Raw genomic sequence first — 19,617 nt, 5'->3', positions numbered from 1 at the left:
GTTAGTTCATGATGGTTTGACGAGGCTGATTGATCATTAATTGGCTAACTTTCGTATCCTTATCCGTCTCTAGAACACTAGATTTATCAAAGAAAAATGCTGATTTGACAAACCTTGAACAAAGCATTGGCACATAGAGTCTGCAAAGCTGTGTCGCCCTTTTTCAGGTGCTTAACAATCGCCTCCACCATCCCCTCCCTGCGGATATCATCACGAAAAGTGGGCTGAAGAAGATCAAAGAAAATCCTTAACGCTGCAGTAACTCTGTGATGATATCAAAAGGGTCATAAATAAGTCATTTATCAGCGGCAGGAAAGTCGTCATGCTTGCCACGTTTATTTCGACGCATGGTATGTCATTGCGGCCCCTTTAAACCGACGCTAAACTGTTTAAAAATCCTTTCAACGATATGCATAACTACAGATTAGTTGCTTGCACACATGCTGAATTGAACGCTAGTTCGTCGTATTTAACTCCCAGAATTTTCACTGGAGAAAATTTGTAGTTTTCACGAATACTCCCAAGAGAGTAAAGTGCTTCGTTAAAGAACAAAGTATAACGACTCCAGTCGGTTTCGAACCCAGACCTCTACTCTGAAGGCCAAAACACTCACTGACAGGTCACCAGGTCTCCTGCAAATGTCCTTACTTGTCTCAATAGCTGGAAGCTCGAGACATTTTCCCCATGCCAAGTAACTGAACCAATTGCAACATTACATTGTTACCCATCTTGCATTTCGTACCTCGCTAGCACATTCCATAAGAATTCCCATGGTGGGTAAAATGACATCATCCGTCCCGCTGACCAATAGGGAGGCGAGGATGGGCACGGCACCGGCCAAACGGATGGCTTGAATATTTTTAGGGCTTCTGCTGCAGCTCCACAAAGCCATACATGCATTGTGGGTAAGCCCGAAGTTGCTGTCTACTTTCGATGGGAGCCTAGTGCGTTTCCTGTTTTCTGGTTGAATCATGTTCACCTGAAACAGGCATGACCACAGAAAAGCTTTTAAATAAACTTTTCATGACTATTTTTTTTATTAAATTTTCGTCAAATGAAAGATGACGACAGAGATTTTAACAATCAGAACACTTAATAGCCGCGTTCGTTGTCGCCCGCGAGGCAGTTTGTTGGGGTATACTTCGAGTTCTCGTTGTCTCTTAGTGGTATTTTCCCTTCTTCTGATTGGCCGTTGTGGAGGGGAACAGGGGGCGGGAGCCCGGGAGAACAGGGAGCGGGAATTTTAAGTTTTGGCACAATTCAAAAGAGGCGGGAGAACGTGGTGCGGGAAGCGGGAGACTCTGACCCCCCTGTCCCCCCCCCCCACTGATTACTTCAGTTTTGGTTTTGCTATGGTTTTACTTAATTCAATCAGAAAGAACTCAACTTCGAATGTCGTTGATTTAAGGTCCCTCCTCTAGGAGAGGTTCCAATCTCTAACACTTTTAAACATATGCTGGATCCTTTGATGTTGAAATTGTACAGAAAAACATCTCTCACCAAATGTTTTATCCCTCTGCCACGCCGAATAGCTCTGTAAGCCAATCGGAATGTAACCACGTGACTAAGAGTTTCAGCAGCGAGGGACTGGATCTCTTTCGAGTCTTGTCGAAGGCAATCAATAAGCTGCTGAATGCCTGAAAAGAACAGAAAAGAAATGCTATGAAACGCATATCATAAAAAAAATCCTTCTATTGAGATAATTCCTCCGCTTGGGGTTTACACCTCGCTACATGTTAAGAAAAACTATCTAATCATTTTATCCACGCCATTAAAGAAATAAAAGACAAAGCCAGGTCTTTTTGGCGGGAAAACAGGGTAACTAACCTATGAGAACTCAAAGCCCGGGTACGCATCTGAAGATTTCAGAGCGCGGGAAATCATGCGACCGGTACGAAGCGCGGGAAATCAAGCCACCCACCAGCTGGAAACGCGGGAAAACTGTATTTAACCAGTTGTGAACCGAGTTGAGCGCGGGAAAGTGAAGAGACCAATGTAAGAAACTGGTATAAAGTGTTGATTTGCAATTATCCCAGGCGTCATTGATATATCAACGATGACTTCAAAAAGAACGTTCCGACGAGAAAAACCTTAATTAGTAAAACAAAAGCTCAGCACGTGAATTTGAAAGTTTATACATTTCGTGACCGTCTTGTACAAAATAAGTATTTGAAATTACCATATCTTGTGCAGCATGAGAATGGGAACCCCCTACGAAAAATCGGTAGTTCGAGTTTTCGTTGGAACAAACGCAAAGCTACCTTCGCTAGTTTAGCTGAAGGGAAAGTCTGGGGAGTAATTGACGGGAAACTCTTCGAGTAACTGTGAATTTCTCAAGGAAAAAGTAAGTTGTTGTAAACGCTTAAGCTCTGTTGTGAGTTCAACCTTGTTTCTAGCGCTTCGCAGGGGTTTTTTGATCTTTAAGTCGTGTTGGTATTTAATCACATCTAGTACTAATTAGTATTAACTAAGAAAAGACATAAGCATTGCTTTTCAAAGTAAACTAACTCATAAGCAGTCTTCGTAGCAGACCCGATTAAGAGCGGAATGGGTCGATTTTTTGTCAAATTTTCCATCCTTACTCTCGTTATTATGATAATAACAGCTCAGTCACACCTTCATTCGATTAAAAACATTTTCACCACTTAACAAAATAACCGAGATAGTACGCACCCTCTCATTGGTCAAAAGCCTTTCGGGTACCCACAGCATAGCTATTTTAGGAAAGCAAGATATCGCATACCCAATGCCGATTATTAATGAACGGTCCCTTAAATAGCCTTTTCTTACGTCTACACTAAAGTATCGTATAATAATTAATCTTTTCTAAATATTTCTTATATTTTATGCGCATAGTTTTGGGCCGATAGCCACAATATTTTACCTCCCAGACGACAAATCTCAGTATTTATCCTCTTAGTATTCGTTATCACTCTTAGTATTTTGAGAGAACCAACCTAAAAGACAAAATCACCGACATACTTGTATTATTGACACTACAGCACCGACGTGATTTTTTGTTAGGATTGGATCCGTCCTCCAAATTAAATTATTTCAATTATTTTTCCTTCTATGCATATTTTTCCTATGTATTCAGCTCAAGTTGACGCCTTTTTGCTGCACAAAGTCAGTGTCGGTTAACTAGCTACTTCGTGATACAAGTTATTCTGTCTGAATACTGCGAGGAAGAAGCACCAAATTTTTATTACGTATGTGAAACTATGAAGTGTCTGAGCACCCACATATCTAACGTTTCTCCTCCAGCTTTCTCTAACCGTTCAAAATGGTTAGGAACTTTTGCAGTTCTACTAACTTTTGGGGCGTATGGAACTGCTAAAGCAAGGCTTTCCCCTTTTCCTTTAAATTAATGTGTTAATAAATCCAAAATGAAAGAAACAATTCCCAGTGCCCATTTCAAGAATTCATCACCCTTGATCTAATTTTCGATTTACCCCTTAAGGATACAAGTTAGGTAGTACACAAAATGTACAAATCATACCACACAGCGCCAATAATCTGTTTTTAGAATGTTAAGGAGGATAGTGATTCCACCGAGATCCAGAATGGCCAGCTGACTTGATTCCTGTTCCAGGCTAAGATCACGAAGGGCGCATAGCGCTATCACTGTAGCTGTTGGGTTCCCCAGCTTAAAATGACACATATGTTTTATTTGAGTTTAAACCAAAAATGATTCTATTTTGTAGGATTAAATACTCTTAAACGACACGAATCTATCTGAAGTTAGGATGAGTGATTATGAACTGAATGGAAGCTGATTGTGATGGGAATTAGATGAAAAATTTATGACATTTCCTTCAGGCGTGAAATCTTAAACCAAAGCTCTTTGATGGAACTAAAATAATCACGTCATCCCCTTAACCAATCAAAGCGGACTAAAACTAATTCAAACTTGATCGCGCGCATTTTCCCGCGCTTTCTTTGAGTTATCATTGGCTCTCTATAATGTTTTTTCTTCGCTCTAATTGGCCATCGTTGTCACTTTGTTCTCGACTTAATGACACTCATTTGATCAGTGTTCTGATAGTTCTTGTTCCTTCAGCTCTTACTTAAGGATGTCTTCAATATCAAAATATTTACGAGGCATTTGCACTTACCTTCAAAAATTTGATTAGTTTGTGAATGTCCCAATACTCCGTAGTTAGTTCAGGTTTTACCTTTCAAATCCAAACACATAAAATTTGTCAGTTAAAACAGATCATAAGCCTTGGACACTGCTGCAGTAAAATGTAAAAATCCTTAGCTGCTCTCCTATTTTTCAAACCCCTATTATATAGTCGTGGTTTTTTCACCAACTTCTCAAAACTAACCTTATAGTAAATTTATAGTGATCAGTAACGAGAATTTATGATTTCATGATTTACCTTTCTTGACAACTCCTCATCTTCTTCACTGTCGCAACTACTTGACGACGATTCACTCTGGTACTTGTCAGCGGCATTCCTGAATGAGCTTCTGTGCTGTATACTTCTTGTTTTACCACTGGAATTGGATACAGAAAATAGCTTCATATATAAAAGGTTTTTAGAGTTTGGTAACTAAATTTCTGATTATCTGATGATAACGATGAAAACGCACCCGACAGAAATCTTGTCCTTTGTTCTGTTCTTGGCATTGTTCTTTCGTTCTTGAGCACTATAGACAACAAAGATACCATTACGTTTTTAAAGCCATTTAAGTCTGTTAAAAGTTGGAACATATTAAAAAGGAAAACATCGCAGGAAAATGTTGTTATAGTTGAAAAAGAAGAAAAAAATGGGGGGGGAGGGGGGAGCGAAGAAAAAACCTCATTCTTCTGCATGACACTTTCCAGGAGCAATATTTGCTTCTTGGGCCGTCACTTAGCCATCTAACCCCTAAGAGTGACCAGCATCTTATTTTTCATTCAATGTCACCCCAGAATCAAACATTGAGGTCAGAAGAATAAAGGAGATGATCACCAACTTAAGAAGCTCTTGATTGTTTAACAAATTCTCCTTGTGAGCGTCTAGGGAAATGTGTAGAGAAGAATATGGAGAATTTGCATATTAATCTCGTACCCAGATCCTATCATGTTACTGTAACTTGCATGCACAACCGCTTGGCCGTAAAAGGTCTGGGTACGAGATCAGGTTAACACATCTAGAGTAGGGATTGTGTGACTACATACAGATAACAGCTATAATTTACCTTCGGCTCTCATCAAAAAGATTCATGTGATTGGTTTTCCATAGTGTCTTGTAAGTCTTCTCTCGTGATGGTTTAAAATCAAGTTTTTCTCCTCCGTTTTTCCTAGGAGACTGTTCACGTCTTTTAGAGTCTCTCTTCCGTTCTTGCTTCTTAGAACTTGCTACTTCTGGTCGGCCTGACCTCTTAGAGGTCTGGGGAGAAGTCATTTGATTGGCATTTTTCTCTTGTGATTTGCTAAAGATGGAAGTAGTAAAACGATAATTTTGAGAATAATAAGGAAAAATAATTGAAATACTTTAATTTGGAGGACGGATCCAATCCTAACAAAAAATCACGTAGGTGCTGATCATTATATCAAATATTTGGTACTTGTGATCTAGAGCCAGGCCTTACTGAATCAGCTGTGAAAATATCTATTAATCATTGTTTAAAAGTGTATATTACAGAGCTAATTTAAGAACAATAACTCAGAGAGAGAGAGAGAGAGAGAGGTTGAGACCTAAATAACAGGACAATAGATAACCCTTTACGTATGGGTACGTACGGGAGGTCCTCGAGCCTTAGAACACACTTCAAGAGCACTTTTTTTATCGAGGCTAACATTTAAATTCCTTAATCGGAAAATCTTCTTAAATTGTGGTTCTTATCAGAAACAATGAAACCTTTCCCACGCGAATATTTGTTTAAATGGATATATGTGCGATATGAGTTTGATGTAATAGAACGCTTCAGGGTGTAAGAGCGCATCCCCCCCCCCCACGTTCCTTCCCATCAGACGCGCAGCTTCAAGCCCTTTACCGGATCGTGTTTCCTTATAACGTGTTCAACTGATTAAGCAAGTGTATCGCAAGGGTGGGAAAAAAAAATCTACCGTTGGTCAGCGGTTTTCCTGTCGTTCTCCTTTGTTTCCAGTTCTTCTTCATTTTTATTTAATTCTGCGTCATTGTCTCCTTTTACTTGCGGTGGGTGTTCCTCTCCATCTAGACCTGTCCTTTCGTCCTCAGAATACTCTTGTCCCTCCACTTCACGTGAAAGTTTTTCCTTCAACAACAACAAATCGCTTGATAAATAAGATACTACGTGCGCACCGGTCGGTCACAAACCTATCGCTTATTGGGCCGTGTTAGCACACTGTAAAATACATTTCTTACAATTAAAGGGGTACACCCTACTTTGAATCGATTATCTGCTATATTATTTAGTAGAAAAAGTGAGTAAATCCTTTCGCATCAGCCTGATATTTGTAGGCTTTTCTCTTATACTTCACACTGAGATTATTCCATTATTAAACTGTTCAGTTTATGCCTTATCCCATTGTTCATCAAATTTTTTTAACAAACTTTTCAATACTTACCACATGATCTTCAATATTGTCACTGTTTTTTTCTTCTTGCACCTGATTGGTCAGACCTTCACGGGATTCTGCCGGTGACGTCATATTTGAGTGGTCTGAGAACACAATTGGACTTGTAGACCGATTACAGGTGGCTGTAGATGTCCTTTCTGGCCAGTCATAAAGTGGGTCCGTGTCACTCGCTCCCTCAGGGGTCAGTGAGCCTCGTCCTGATGTTGAGGAGGTATTGGCTGAGCCTGTTTGCTGCCGAAGTTCGGTAAGTTCTGCCTGTTGCTTTTCTACTAAATCTTCCAGGCTATAAAACCACAGAGAGAGAAAACGACCATTATGCAGAGGGTCTTATTGGGATGATGGCTTTTACAGCTAACGGTTAAAATGTTGGCCAATTTACGGCTAACTATTAATACCTTTTCATTGTCGTCAACAGATTTGTTTCTTAAAGTTATTTCAATTTTACAACTAACGGTTAAAATTTGCCAAATTTTACGCCATACGGCTAAACTTTTGGTTGTTTTACGGATAACGGTTAACCCCATTGAGACCCTCCATGAATTTAGAATTTTATTTTGTGATAAAGAATATGAAGGAAAACTCCCTAACTACCTTATATTCCCCACCCCCAGGGGATACCCAGTCAACTTCCGTAGTTTATATCAAGAGTATGCTCCGGGGGGGGGTCAGGGGAAAGGGACAATGATGACTTTAGAACACACTGACGAATTACAAGAAATATGGTACCCTTGCATGTACGTTTTACCTCAAAACTACAAATTGTAGTTTAAGAACATTCACCCCTACTATAAGTCATTAATTTTGCTTTTACAAGAAATTGAGAGCATGAATTCAATTCATTTTCGTAAAACGATGCAGATGCCTTATCAATGAATCAATTCTCGATCCCAAAGCTTCTCTCTGCTGCGCATGCGTAAACATTACACTCGAGGCTCCTGAGTTAAAAATGCATAAGACTGGGGAAGAGATTGTCTTGAAAACGATCGCACATGCTACAAGACGTTCACACGGCACGAGTCTTGTATGATCCTTTTCTTTCATGGGCAACCAAAATTTGCACACACTCCCTAAATAAACATTAGGTGCTAATGTCCTTTCCGCTGAAATGGATTTTCTTCAGTGAACACCTCGCAGCGATGAGCTCAATTAAAAATATTCTCGTTAGGTTTAGTCACCCTCATGTTCCTCCTTATCAATTTTTTTAAAAAAAATTGATTCGCACGATCATTTTTATGCCTCGAAAATTTTCGCAAAATTTTTTTCCTCATTTGCTAATGAGCGTAATGTCGCCTTTGTTTTTCATCTCACCACAAAAAGATGGAAACAATGAATTCATAATGACATGGTTATGTCTTCTTTATGGTCCTCCCATCACTCATCATGAAACTCATTTAATGTAACAAAAAAAAAGCTCGGGGAAAAAGGTGAAACTTCCTTCTTAAAACCTTGAGAATGATTTTCTTCCAAACTAACCTTCAAACGAATTTATAATTTAAATACATGCGAAGTTAACGACCTAAGCAATCCAATACTTGTCTAATTTTTATGACAAATGACAAAATAAGTTTCCTTAATGGTATCAAAATGATTTCGCTTTTCCCAACGCGATGTTTGCCAAGCAAGTCGTACATTTCAATTTTACTACTTATGCATAAAATAAGATCTAGTTGGAGCGGTAATTGCAGAATATTTCAAGTAAGAGAGCATGTTATCAGCATGTGATTAGATGACATCACGACAGTCTTACGAAAGAGAACTCACCAAAATATATAGTCTTTAAAAAACGTGCGAAGGATTTGCGAAATAAGAATCAGATTCGAGAAGATCTACGTCTGTATGTAACTCACCAAAGAATCCTTCAAGGCAAAAGATCACTTAGATATTAAAAATTGAACGCATTTATACGCTCTCAATATTATGGCTTGAAAAACTACTTAATTTTCGATTAGTCTAGCTTACCGTATCTTCCTTTTTCCTTTCTTCGTCGCTCTGTTCTTAAAAAATCAGCTTAAAGGCTTGTACCGAATGCTTTAGTAATTATAGATCTCTTTAACGATCGAATACCGAGCTAAAAATTTCCTCGCCAAACGGATGTTCAAACTTCATAAATAAAGCTTGAGTTCTCTATGGCAACCTTGTAGCAACTCAGCTGTGTACATATTCAAGTTTGATGTCATGCAGCTTTCCCTCATTTGAATAAAAGTGTTTTTTATTTGCAGTTGTTGATAGTCTGGCCGACCATTGAGAAAACAGCCTGTGTGCGCATGTGCATTTCAATGTCACCTGTTGGCTTAACGGGTAACACGAGGTGATAAGCTATTGAGCATGGTTCTACTTTTTTTTCTTTTTTTTTTTTTCTTAGCCTTGTAAAAATTTCTACACCGGGCTCTCCTAGTTTCTATCGTCTTTACACTTTTAACAGTGAATAAGAGAGATCACGAGTTCAAACTATGGATAAACATGTGTTTCTGGCGCTCACAAGGAGCAGTTTTTTTTCTCGGTCCGTTCAAAAACAAGAGAAATTCTGATCCCTCAGGCGGTAATTTCAACAGAAAAATATATTATCTCATAGTATTACTATGGCGTTTTTCCTTTTTACTTCGAAAAACAGAAAAAAAGAACTTAAAACGAAGCCCCATAAAGACACCAAAGGCGACGAGATAATTTCTAACAAAATTCCATAATAGATTTTTCTAGGTAAGTTCAACCGCTGCAAGAACGTCACGAGCGCAGCTACAATCCCCTACTGAAGCGGCGACCACTGTCAAGTTTCTTACAAATGGCTAAGTGCCTTACAAAAACAATTCGTCGGAACGCTCACTTATCAGTTTTATGATTAAGAGATGGCCTGAAAAAACTCCAGCTAAGATAATTGTCCTAAGTTAAGTAGTCACATAAAATAAAATGAAATTTCTGGGGGAATGTACTTATATGAGTTTTGCATATTTAATTTGAACATCCTTGGGAAAAGTAGAAAGGAAAAGTATAATCTTGATCCCCGAGAAAAATAACAGTTGCTATGTCTTAAACACTCAAAAAATCCATTATTTTGTCTAACAGATATCACCAATAGTGACTTTTTCTATTCAAGTGTTAATGCAATTACGACAGTTCGGTTTCATGTGCAAATTAAAACAATGTTCTTGAGAATTTGCATTTAAATGAGCAGTAGCTATCAATAATATTTACTGGCTACAAAAGCTATTCAAAGGGTCAAGTTATTCTTACGAAACATTAAAAGAAAAAGCTAAGCAAGCAAATGAATTAAATAACCAGGCATAATCACCTAAGAAAAAGCCGTCGCATTGGTTTATCAACATTAAAAATGACAATTTTTCTTGTTTCACGTCTGCGTCAACGACTGAAGTGCATCTTTCCTTGATAATCAGCCAAATGCTTCCTTTTCCCGCCTCTTTTTGCGTACGCGCGCTATTTCTGTGAACAATCTTGTTTCTACTTTCGTTTTTAAGACAGGAAAGCTTTTTTCTTGAATTGATTTTCAGACTTATATAAGTTTGCATGCGCACGAATTTCTGTTAAGTGACTACCAGTTTTTAAATAAACAATCTTGAAGAACATCATCCCTGTTTGAGTAGATCCGTGTTTTATCTTCCGACTTGAAGGATGCTGATCATGAACTGAACCCTAGCATATGTTTTGCAATTTAAATTTGTAAGAACAAAATCTTCTCTTACTAGTCGAAGATAAACTAACTCCTTGCGGAGTGCAGAGCTACAACATAACATGTTTGTAGATAACAAATGTTGTTACCACAGGGTTTACACTTTATCGTTTAAAGAGCAAAGTGGCCGAAATGAAACACGACTAACATGTTTAGTTCATCTTCTATGTCAACAAAACATTTACTAGCTTGTGTGAAATGAATGTACCGTCGTTTTGCGTCGAGAATGTCTGCGATGTCTGTGCATAACTCAATTATTTTCTTCTGCCGGTCTTCCTTGTCCTTCCCCAACGTATTGAATCTTCTAACGATCCGCACAGCTTCTTCGGCTACCTGTAAGCGGCCGAGGTCATTCACTTCTTTCTCAGTTGCCATCTTTAACTTTTAATCCTGTGTATAAGAGCATTTTGTTTTAGCAATTCGTGCAGTCGAAGACAAACATCTATCTACAGTATTCTTAAACCTCCTTCCAGCCAAAAATAAAACATCAATTAAAGCAGATGGTTCTATCTCATTCGTGCATCTTAACTACAGGATAAATTCAAATCATTTCGCACCCTTTTTTCTGCTTGGAAAATGTATCAATTTTCCATGAAGGACGCGTCATAAATTAAAACAACTCACGTTTGTTTCCTATTCGTCAGAAACAACCAGAAAAAACAGGGAGCCGTGAATCGTTTATGGACCAGATGCTTAGTATTGTTTTCGTAAACGAGACATCACTAAGGGGCTGTTTCAATATGATGCTGAGGGCACTTGGCTAATATTTGGCGTCTCTGGACTTCGCCATTGTAATGAGTTTAATTTCACTCGCCTATATGAATTTCATTGTATGCAGTGCGTTTAATATGATACCATTCTATCTGTTCTGATGGAAAATCACTAAAATCTTACCAAAGTATTCTATGATTCTGGTTCCTGAATTAGAAGAGTCGTGTTTACAATAACACACCGCAGAGATTTTAAAACATATTGTTAATTGCTTGAGGCCAATGCTAATTTAAGAATGTAATTTTCAACAAATGTTACGAGTTTCACAAAACATTTAAGCATACATTACCTCCATATATACATATATATATATATATATATTTTTCCTTTTTTTCAGGGAACTGAGATGTGCACGAAAAATTAAAACATTTTCAACAGGTTGATATATTCACCTACATTTTCATGGCACCTGCAAAATGAGCCTTAAATTGCAACGCGACCCTTCGAAATTTGTCTATTTACTTTTAACACCTTTTTACTGCAAAGATAATTGCTTCTAATAGCGCATCATTCCAAGAATGAATTAATAATGTGACATGCATTTGTCCATTAAATCGTTGCGTGTTCATAACGCGTTTCCACGTGAATTCGATATTTTCATTCATGACATTTCACTCTTTCAAATAAATTGTTTACAGCTTGTTAACAAAGATCTTCTCGACTATGAGTCACATGACCAAAACCAGAGTCATCAAAACAGCCAATGAGAAGCAAACTGAGTCGGACGCGGGGAAACGGAAGTAACCAACGGGTGGTTCGTTTTAGTTGAAAATTTGGCACGAGTTTTCTGAATTAATCACAAAGCGTAGAGAGGTGAAACTTAAGCAATCCTAATAAATTTTGAGACTCAATCGAAAATTACTCTGAAAATTCACTCTGAAGAGGGCATGAAGGTAAAACTCCCCTGTTGAACTACTGGGTAGTTTTGAAAATTTTTGGTTTTCACTAGCTGATTATCAGGATGTATTTCCATAGTAAAATATCCTACAATTATTCAACGAAAGCGAGATAAACATTGTCCAATATTTATAGATATAAATTTTTTTTTCGAATTTCAGGGCTGCACTTCCTAGTCTCCTAGTAACCGATCAAATATTGAAAATGAAGCTTTGCAAAGCACTTCTATCTCAGTTTTGTTTTTCACGTGCGATACAATTTGACTTTATTCCGCTTTGTCCTGTATATAAATAACACACTCAAAAATGAGCTAACGTCTGGTAAATTTGAAACAGATCACGTCTTGTAAATGACATGAGGTGTTGGTCTCCGTGTGTTGTCACTCAGGTACGATATACTATAATTATGTATTCAAGGCTGGCTGTTCCTATCAGTCATAATCAATTGTTTATAAAATGTATTGTCCTTAGTCGCTGCTATTATTAGTGCACGTAATCAGATTAACCTTCACATTTAATACACACAGTCATTAGAAAAATAAGACATAAACAGGCTGCGGTGAAAGGCCTGAAAAATAACCCACTTAGAATTATAATCATTTTCGCTAAGCTTCTCTTCAATGCGATTGCAAAATGAGTTCTGACAGTTTTAGAATATTATTCTTTATAAGGGCGCACAATTATACAACCGGTATAAACAAGTTTCGGTTCCTATGGACACAACTTCTTCGGCAAGTACGAGAAAAATCGACATGCTTTTTCTGTTCATCCGGTTGAAATCGCGTGAGCAGAAAAGTGGTAATATCCAATTTCAAATTTTATTTATCTTCGGCATTGCTTTTTGATAAAAATGGAATTTCAAGAAGCGCAGGAAGCGTTTTAAAACCGAAATCAAAGTCTTCAAATTAACTTCTTCTCTGCATATCTTCCTACTGAAAAATTTAGCCCTTAAAGTGAGGAAAATCAAGCAAAATGCATACCACGAACGAATATGAAAACTGATTTAAAACAGCTTTGATTACTCTTTTGTAACGATTTACTGTTCGTATCAAGACGGAACTGCCCGTGAAAAATATATACATGCTGCTATAATATACATTCTACGCGTTGCAATACATAAAATATTATGGTTAACCATAAAGGTAAGATTCGCTGAAATTACCTTGGAAAGAAAGGGAAATCGATGAATTTTCAGATGTTACATCCGAGAAGATATTGAAAGCGAACCGTCAGTTTTTTGTGACTGGAAGACGCCAGCTGCAAATACGTTTTATAACTTTAAATATGCGTTGCGTTTAATTTAATATTTCTATCCAATTATCTTAATACAAACACGACCACAGATAGTTAAATCACACCTCTTTGTTCCAGACAAAGGATCTTAGAGAACTGCTAAAAGATGTGGCGGTAAAATAAATGAAACGCCGTAATGAAAATTCAGATGGAAATTACAATTCTAAAATTCCTGTTTACTTCAGAAGATTTCAAACAAAAAAAAATATATCAGGCATAAATCTGTCTGGTTGATATTAATGATCGACAAAAACAGTTTTTATGTGTAATGTAGTCATTTTAACGACTAAAACATCACGAATAAAAACGGGGAGATTTTCCATTCCCTAAAACGACTTATTAGCAACATCATTGATGTATTTATGATCTTAGATCTTTGCGGGCTTTTTTCAAGAGGTAATTTTTTTAGGCACAAATGGAATTAATGGTTTAAAGCCGTTTATCACTAAGTGTGGTGTCGATGTTTGTATGGGGCCATGGAAAGAAAATGAAATCCTTTAAGGAGTGAATAATGTCCAATTAAAAGCTTTGTTTCCAACTCAGTTTCTCCAGGTAGTTTTAAGAATTTGCCACTATCAGGAGGCAGAGAGACGTGGCTGACAAAAACGTTCATAGCTACAACTATATGAGAAGACCAGATAAAGTCAACTATCTTTACCTCGATATTTGAAGTTTTCCTGTGTTAGTATGACTCACGGTATCTCGGGATTCAGAAAATTTCGTCATATGATGCTTATTAAATTCACTGCTAAGCTTCTGAAACCTTCATTTGCTCTTGAATCTGCTGTTACCCTGCGACCCCTCTACGATAGCGTATATTTCATGATAAAACGCTCATTTTCAAGATAAATAAACTGATAGCGGATATGTTAAAACAAGAAAGCCCTGATCCGCAAAGTAAAAAACATGACAGAAAACCATGAACAAAATGCAGTCTAAGACAGCCGAAAGACAAATACTTCCTTTACGAAATGTTTTGACAGGTAGATCATTCATTCATTGAAGAACCCTGACTGTTATGAATGCTTTTCCTCCTTTTTGAATCGTTCATACGCGAAATTCAAACGATGTCATGACAACAGTCATGTTTAATAATCAGAAACGTAGGATACCCGGCAAACTGAGTATGATTTGGCCAAATATTAGAATATAACTTGTTTCAGTATTGTTTTTTGGTATTTTTTTTATAATATAAACAACCGTTTTGAAAATAACAAAAAAATAAGATTGAAACCTTGTTTTCCAACACCAGACACGCACGACGGGCGATCAAATCCATAGCCCACAAATCAGTGCGGTCATTCTCAGCTGGTCACAGTAATTACATCTTTAGATTTTTTTTTGTAAACAAAATAATTGTTTGCCATTAAAATCCGCCTAAATCTAGATGAACTTCATACTATGATATTGCCAAAATAAATAAGTAGTTCAGGTTGTGTGTACAGCTTAACTACAACCGAAAACGATTTATACGTTTAGGGCAATTTAGGTGTCAAAACTTTGTCATCCGAATTACTTTTACAATTCTGATTCAAATGGAGATTTCTCGGTTTCAATTTCACGTTTTTGTGCAGTGCTGAGCCGCAAATATCGGCAATTCTTAATGGCTTCTGTATCAACCGGTTCTTTCTTGGCTATTTTAACTTTTTCTTGCATGGTTTGTTTTTGTTTTAAATCTTTTTCGACGTTCTGGTACAAAGGTGGGAAATAATATGGCGATCTCTCCAATGGCGGCGGCTTATCTTCGTCAACAGCCACCACATGTTTTTCTTGGGCTTTTTCGGGGGACCTTGATTCTTTGAAGTTCATTTTATGTTCTCTGCCCCTACTCCCAGAACTTCGTCTCGAAGACAGTTCACTTCGTTCCCTAAAAAGCAAATTACTCCGTAGAAAGCCTTTTCTTTCCAACGACAGCCGTTGAGACATTTCGTGTTTCTCCATTTGGATTTGTCTCTCCAGATTTTCGAATCGTCTTTGCTCCGCACAAAATGAACTGTTAAACTTTTTCTTTGTTGAATTTTCAAGGGATGGCAAAACAACGTCTATATCACTCCTCGTGAAAGTCATCTCTTCGCCCTGTAAATACTGTTTATCCATATTTACTGTAATTCCAAGGAAAAATCTTCACTTTAAACATTCAACACAACTACTGAAATCAACCCATCCGAAGCCGGCAAAAAGCTATTGGCACAGTTACGAACTGTTTATAAATACTGACACTAATTGTGCTCCTTATTTGCAAATGTTTTTGCGTTTCGACGAGAGATAAATAATCTCAGTAGTATTCTTAAAGTGGTTCTGTATTTGCATATTGAAGAAGAATATTTTCATTCAGATCACCCAGGTGTTATGTTGCTAAAAGCGTCCTTAGGACCAAAGATAGCAGGCGTGAATCCTCACAGAAAACCTTTGTATTCCGTCAACCTTGCAGATAACTTCTGTTTATTTTCATATTCCATGTTTTACAGTATTGATAATTACCTTTACCCAAAAAGCTAATTTCTATGAATTTTTGGCAAATTATTAATGAAGTACGTTTCCTATCTTGTTTTTTTCTTAAGCTCACCAGCTGATTTTTCGAATGTTTTTGAGGTGAAAGTTATCACAACGTTTTATCATTAATCATTGAACGACGACACAATTTCCAATTTTAATAAAATTTCTGATAAAGAGCGATTTCCTCAAACATTTGGGTTTAAAATCAATTACTCAAAATCGTTTTTGAAATAGTTAAAAACCTTTGAAAAACAACGACGATTCGATGTGCTACAAAACGTAATTGCGGAGCCAATAAATATTGGTTCATATCTATTGACATGACAATCACTTAATTTGTACGTCAAAACATCGTCTTGTTGACGAGCTTTTAACACTTTTAGAATTATTTGACGCAGTATTTCATCATAATATTTTAAAGCCAAATAAAGATATTATACGCAAAAAAAAAATTGTCGAGCCATAATAAATGAAGTCAGGTAAAAGTTATTGTCCTTCAAATATTTTCTCGACCAATGCAGCCGCCAGGAAAACTCCTTAGTTTGATAATGAAAAAATGTTTCGTTAAGAAACCTTTAGCTTCAAAAAATTTAATAGATTGAGATAAGATTGGATTCCATCTGAATTTGAGTCATTATTTCATCAACACAAATGACATTTGCACCTCTCTATTGACTAAATTTTAATGAAAATTTTAAATTGGCCTTTAGCCAGATCTCCTTTCTCGTTTTACTGCTGAATGAAACTGAGTTGACTGAACAGCTCGTCGATCCCCGGCTTTACTTTTCAAAGTCGGTAAACTTATTTGAATTACAAATAATTTTGTACATCAATATTCATAACTTCGATCAGTCTTGCACGTGGAAAGAGTTTACGAATTGTGGAAAGTTTGTGTCTTATTTTAGCTACTTTGGGGCCAAGAAACACGTCATTTGCACTTAATTACTATGGGTTTCTTCCATTTGGCTTTAAAAACTGGCGAATGTTCTCCGAGATTGGACCGAGCTGTTTGAATTAGTTGTCGAGGAGTGGTGGATGTAATTTTGTCACGAATTTTCTCAAGGTAAATAAACTTAGTAAAAAAATAATTTTGAATAGTTGTACAGACTTCTCGATACTTTTTGTTGGATTGAAAATTGCCGAGATAAAAGTAGCAACGAAATGGCATGTTGCACGCAGTACAGTCTAAGACAAATCTTTATTAGCAGCCGCCATGACAGTTCCTCTTATACCGCGTGGCTGTTCGAGCAAAAGCGAGAATTTCCTACTTTATCGTTGGTTTATGGATCGCTTATTGACTTATCTCTTTCCGTTACTATACACCATTTTCAAGCTTTGCTTATTCATAAATACCAATATCACTTTGATATTAAATATGTCTTTCTGTCTTTCCAAATTGCCATGTCAATGGCTTGCTTAGCGTGACAAATAACATTGCACGTGGATTCCCTTTTTTTAGTGTGTGTGTTTGTTTGTTTAAGATTCTTTAAATCATTGAGTCAAAATTTCTGGTTGCCTTCGTCTTGGTAATCAAAAACACTGAAACTTTTCAAATGCAACGTAGTGGCTCTGATTGAGTCGAATTGCCTCGCGTAAATCTTTATCACTCAAGATAAAAGTACTTTAAGACCTGACGTTATTCATTACCGGAGGGGGGTGGGGTGGAGGGAATCGGAGAATTTTGGGGGGACCATGTGGTTTTCAGATGGAAAGGAGGGGATTAGTCGTTGCTAACAGAGTATAAAGGGAGAAATAAAGAGAATTGAATGCCAATTTCTTGCCAGCGTGGGGGAGCTCATAGGAATGTTACATAGCCTTATTGGGGGATCGGGTAAATTTTATCGTACGTGACACAACAAAAATGCTTCGACTTCCTCCTTCCCAGACGATACATAGTGACCTTTGTATTACCAACAGATGGGTAAAAATTTTTTCACACTGTATTTCTCATTTTTATCTTTCTAGAGACAGCTTCAAGCATAAGGTTATAACAACAGAAAAGCAGTGAATTCAAGAAAAAAAAAAAAGAAGGATTTCATCCTTTTTCACTTATACATGACACATTGATATGATGAAGCAAAAACAGGTTGATGACTCCAACTAAGGTTAGTCATTCGACGTTTTTAGTAATAGTTTTACTGTCTGCGCTTGTAAGTCTGGTCTGCACTGAACTCTTAACCGTTTAACCGTTAGGAGTGATTAACATCTCATTTCTGCTTACAATAACACACCTGAATCACACATTAATCACACGTATGAAATAATCACCAACTGAAGAAGCACTTGATTGTGATACAAATTCACCTTACATGGAGAACCACAATTGAAAGCCAGCCAGCGGAAGAAACGAAGGAAAACCACAGACACGATGAATCCAATTTGTTCCAATTTGTTCCAATATTTCATTTCTTGGATCTCCACTCGAGGTGGTTTTCAGTATTGTACAGCACTCTTGATTCGACAAATCAGTTCTATCATTTTATCTGTTTTTTTTTTCTAGTACTGACCTACCGACCAAGTTATCATAGCGACGATTGAGAATTCCCCAAAGAAATAGATCAAATGGTTCTAGTGAGGGACAGTTTAAATGATTTAAATTTACCCGCCTGTAAGTCTGAGCTGAACTTTTTAAAGGAACACATTTCTGACATTTTACCGGAGTCGCTTTCGAAAAATTAATTTGAAAAGAATAATTTTTGTTATACTAAGATTTTGTAGCTTTTATAGTGAAAACGTGGCTCACGAATTTAGGGATTGTTATTTTACAAGAAAATTGTTAGAAACTCTTTGACTCAGTTGTATCTAATACCGCCCATGAACTCCATCATCTGCTACTAACCAAGAACATTAGCAGATACAATTTTCGCAACTAGCGCATTCTATTTTGCCCGAAATGCGCACTAATCGTTACACGAACACATTTATTCCATCCATGTCTAATCGGTAGAACTTTTATACGTAGCTTTTTTTCTAATCATTTCATTATGTATGTTACTTTAACTTATGGCGAATTCATGCAATTCAGCCTTAGGAGTCTGCGAATTTGATTACTCAAATGAACTATATATCTATCTGTGTCAAATATTATTCACACCTTGGGCAACGGGTTATATCCGTTCGGTGCGACTAGACGTTTTCCAACATATATAAATATTTGCGGCTTTGTTATGTTAATTTTCAATATCATTTTTCAAAACGATGAAGAAGAAGAAAACGGTTTCTGGTTGCTCATAGAATTAAATGTCTTTTCCAAACTAAGAAAAAAAATTGTAACTCACACTTTTCGTCTTTGAATTCCGTCGTGGACCTAGAAGAATATTGCTGACGAACATTGAGTTGTTTAAATGCAAAAATAAAACCTGGCGCCTCAAATTTGAATAATGGAAACCCCACAGACTAGTGCAGGTAATGATGGAACCTGCTAAATAATACAAAGTTTATACGGAAAACAACGATAGCAACAAGAACAATTAATGAATTCGTTGAAATATTTATCATCCATCGTATTTCTTTTATCGGCAAATCCAAGCTACCTAAGCTACACCCGACCCTATGTAAACAATCATCTCTTAGTATTTAGGCAATGGATTTATTCTCGTCCAACATTACTCAGTAAGTTCGATGTTGTTTTTTTTTGTAACGACCATCCATATTATAATCGCTTTAAGAAGCGACTTTTAAGATCCACTGTATGTGTTGAGTTGACGTTTGTTTTTATTATTTCATTATTTTGCAGACTGACAGGTGACGAATCAAACAAGCAAGTCTACGATTCAAAAGGAAGATGATTTACTTAGTGGTACCAGACAGATTTAGCACATCTCACTCAAGAGAGAACTGCCACTGGTTTTACCAAAATTGCTGACAGTTGATTCGCTTTGGTGTCGGACTGTAAAAAAAATTTAAGTCAAGGGCTGTTTAAAAGT

The 19,617-nt window shown here is 37.0% G+C and overlaps 1 protein-coding gene and 1 long non-coding RNA gene across 8 annotated transcripts in view; one reads left to right on the top strand and one right to left on the bottom strand.

Moving 5' to 3' along the window:
• LOC131794858 (outer dynein arm-docking complex subunit 2) overlaps positions 1-18,984 on the bottom strand; it is a 22,900-nt gene extending 3,916 nt beyond the window's left edge. Inside the window, exons 1-13 of one of the 7 annotated variants that reach the window (XM_066160261.1) lie at positions 18,970-18,984; positions 10,444-10,625; positions 6,542-6,836; positions 6,059-6,228; positions 5,188-5,421; positions 4,597-4,653; positions 4,383-4,500; positions 4,116-4,175; positions 3,500-3,646; positions 2,885-2,957; positions 1,501-1,637; positions 743-979; positions 114-224 (exon numbers count right to left, since the gene is read on the bottom strand). In XM_066160261.1, coding sequence (XP_066016358.1) covers positions 114-224; positions 743-979; positions 1,501-1,637; positions 2,885-2,957; positions 3,500-3,646; positions 4,116-4,175; positions 4,383-4,500; positions 4,597-4,653; positions 5,188-5,421; positions 6,059-6,228; positions 6,542-6,836; positions 10,444-10,610 — 1,806 coding nt within the window. In that variant the 5' untranslated portion in view covers positions 10,611-10,625; positions 18,970-18,984. Of the gene's footprint in view, positions 1-113; positions 225-742; positions 980-1,500; positions 1,638-2,884; positions 2,958-3,499; positions 3,647-4,115; positions 4,176-4,382; positions 4,501-4,596; positions 4,654-5,187; positions 5,422-6,058; positions 6,229-6,541; positions 6,837-8,512; positions 8,683-10,443; positions 10,626-10,792; positions 10,976-11,129; positions 11,221-11,295; positions 11,311-13,064; positions 13,135-18,969 lie in introns of those variants that run through there. The other 6 variants (XM_066160260.1, XM_066160262.1, XM_059112442.2 and 3 more) reach the window with 6 other exon arrangements.
• Positions 16,570-19,617, top strand: LOC136277714 (uncharacterized). Its single transcript, XR_010715992.1, has 3 exons — positions 16,570-16,754; positions 17,657-17,796; positions 19,428-19,617. It is a non-coding gene; the product is annotated as an uncharacterized lncRNA (long non-coding RNA).

The sequence above is a fragment of the Pocillopora verrucosa genome, chromosome 13 (genome assembly GCF_036669915.1).
Source record: "Pocillopora verrucosa isolate sample1 chromosome 13, ASM3666991v2, whole genome shotgun sequence".
Lineage (NCBI taxonomy): Eukaryota > Metazoa > Cnidaria > Anthozoa > Scleractinia > Pocilloporidae > Pocillopora > Pocillopora verrucosa.
The sequence above is the reverse complement of the archived record's forward strand: the minus strand, read 5'-3'. Positions and strand labels throughout refer to the sequence as shown.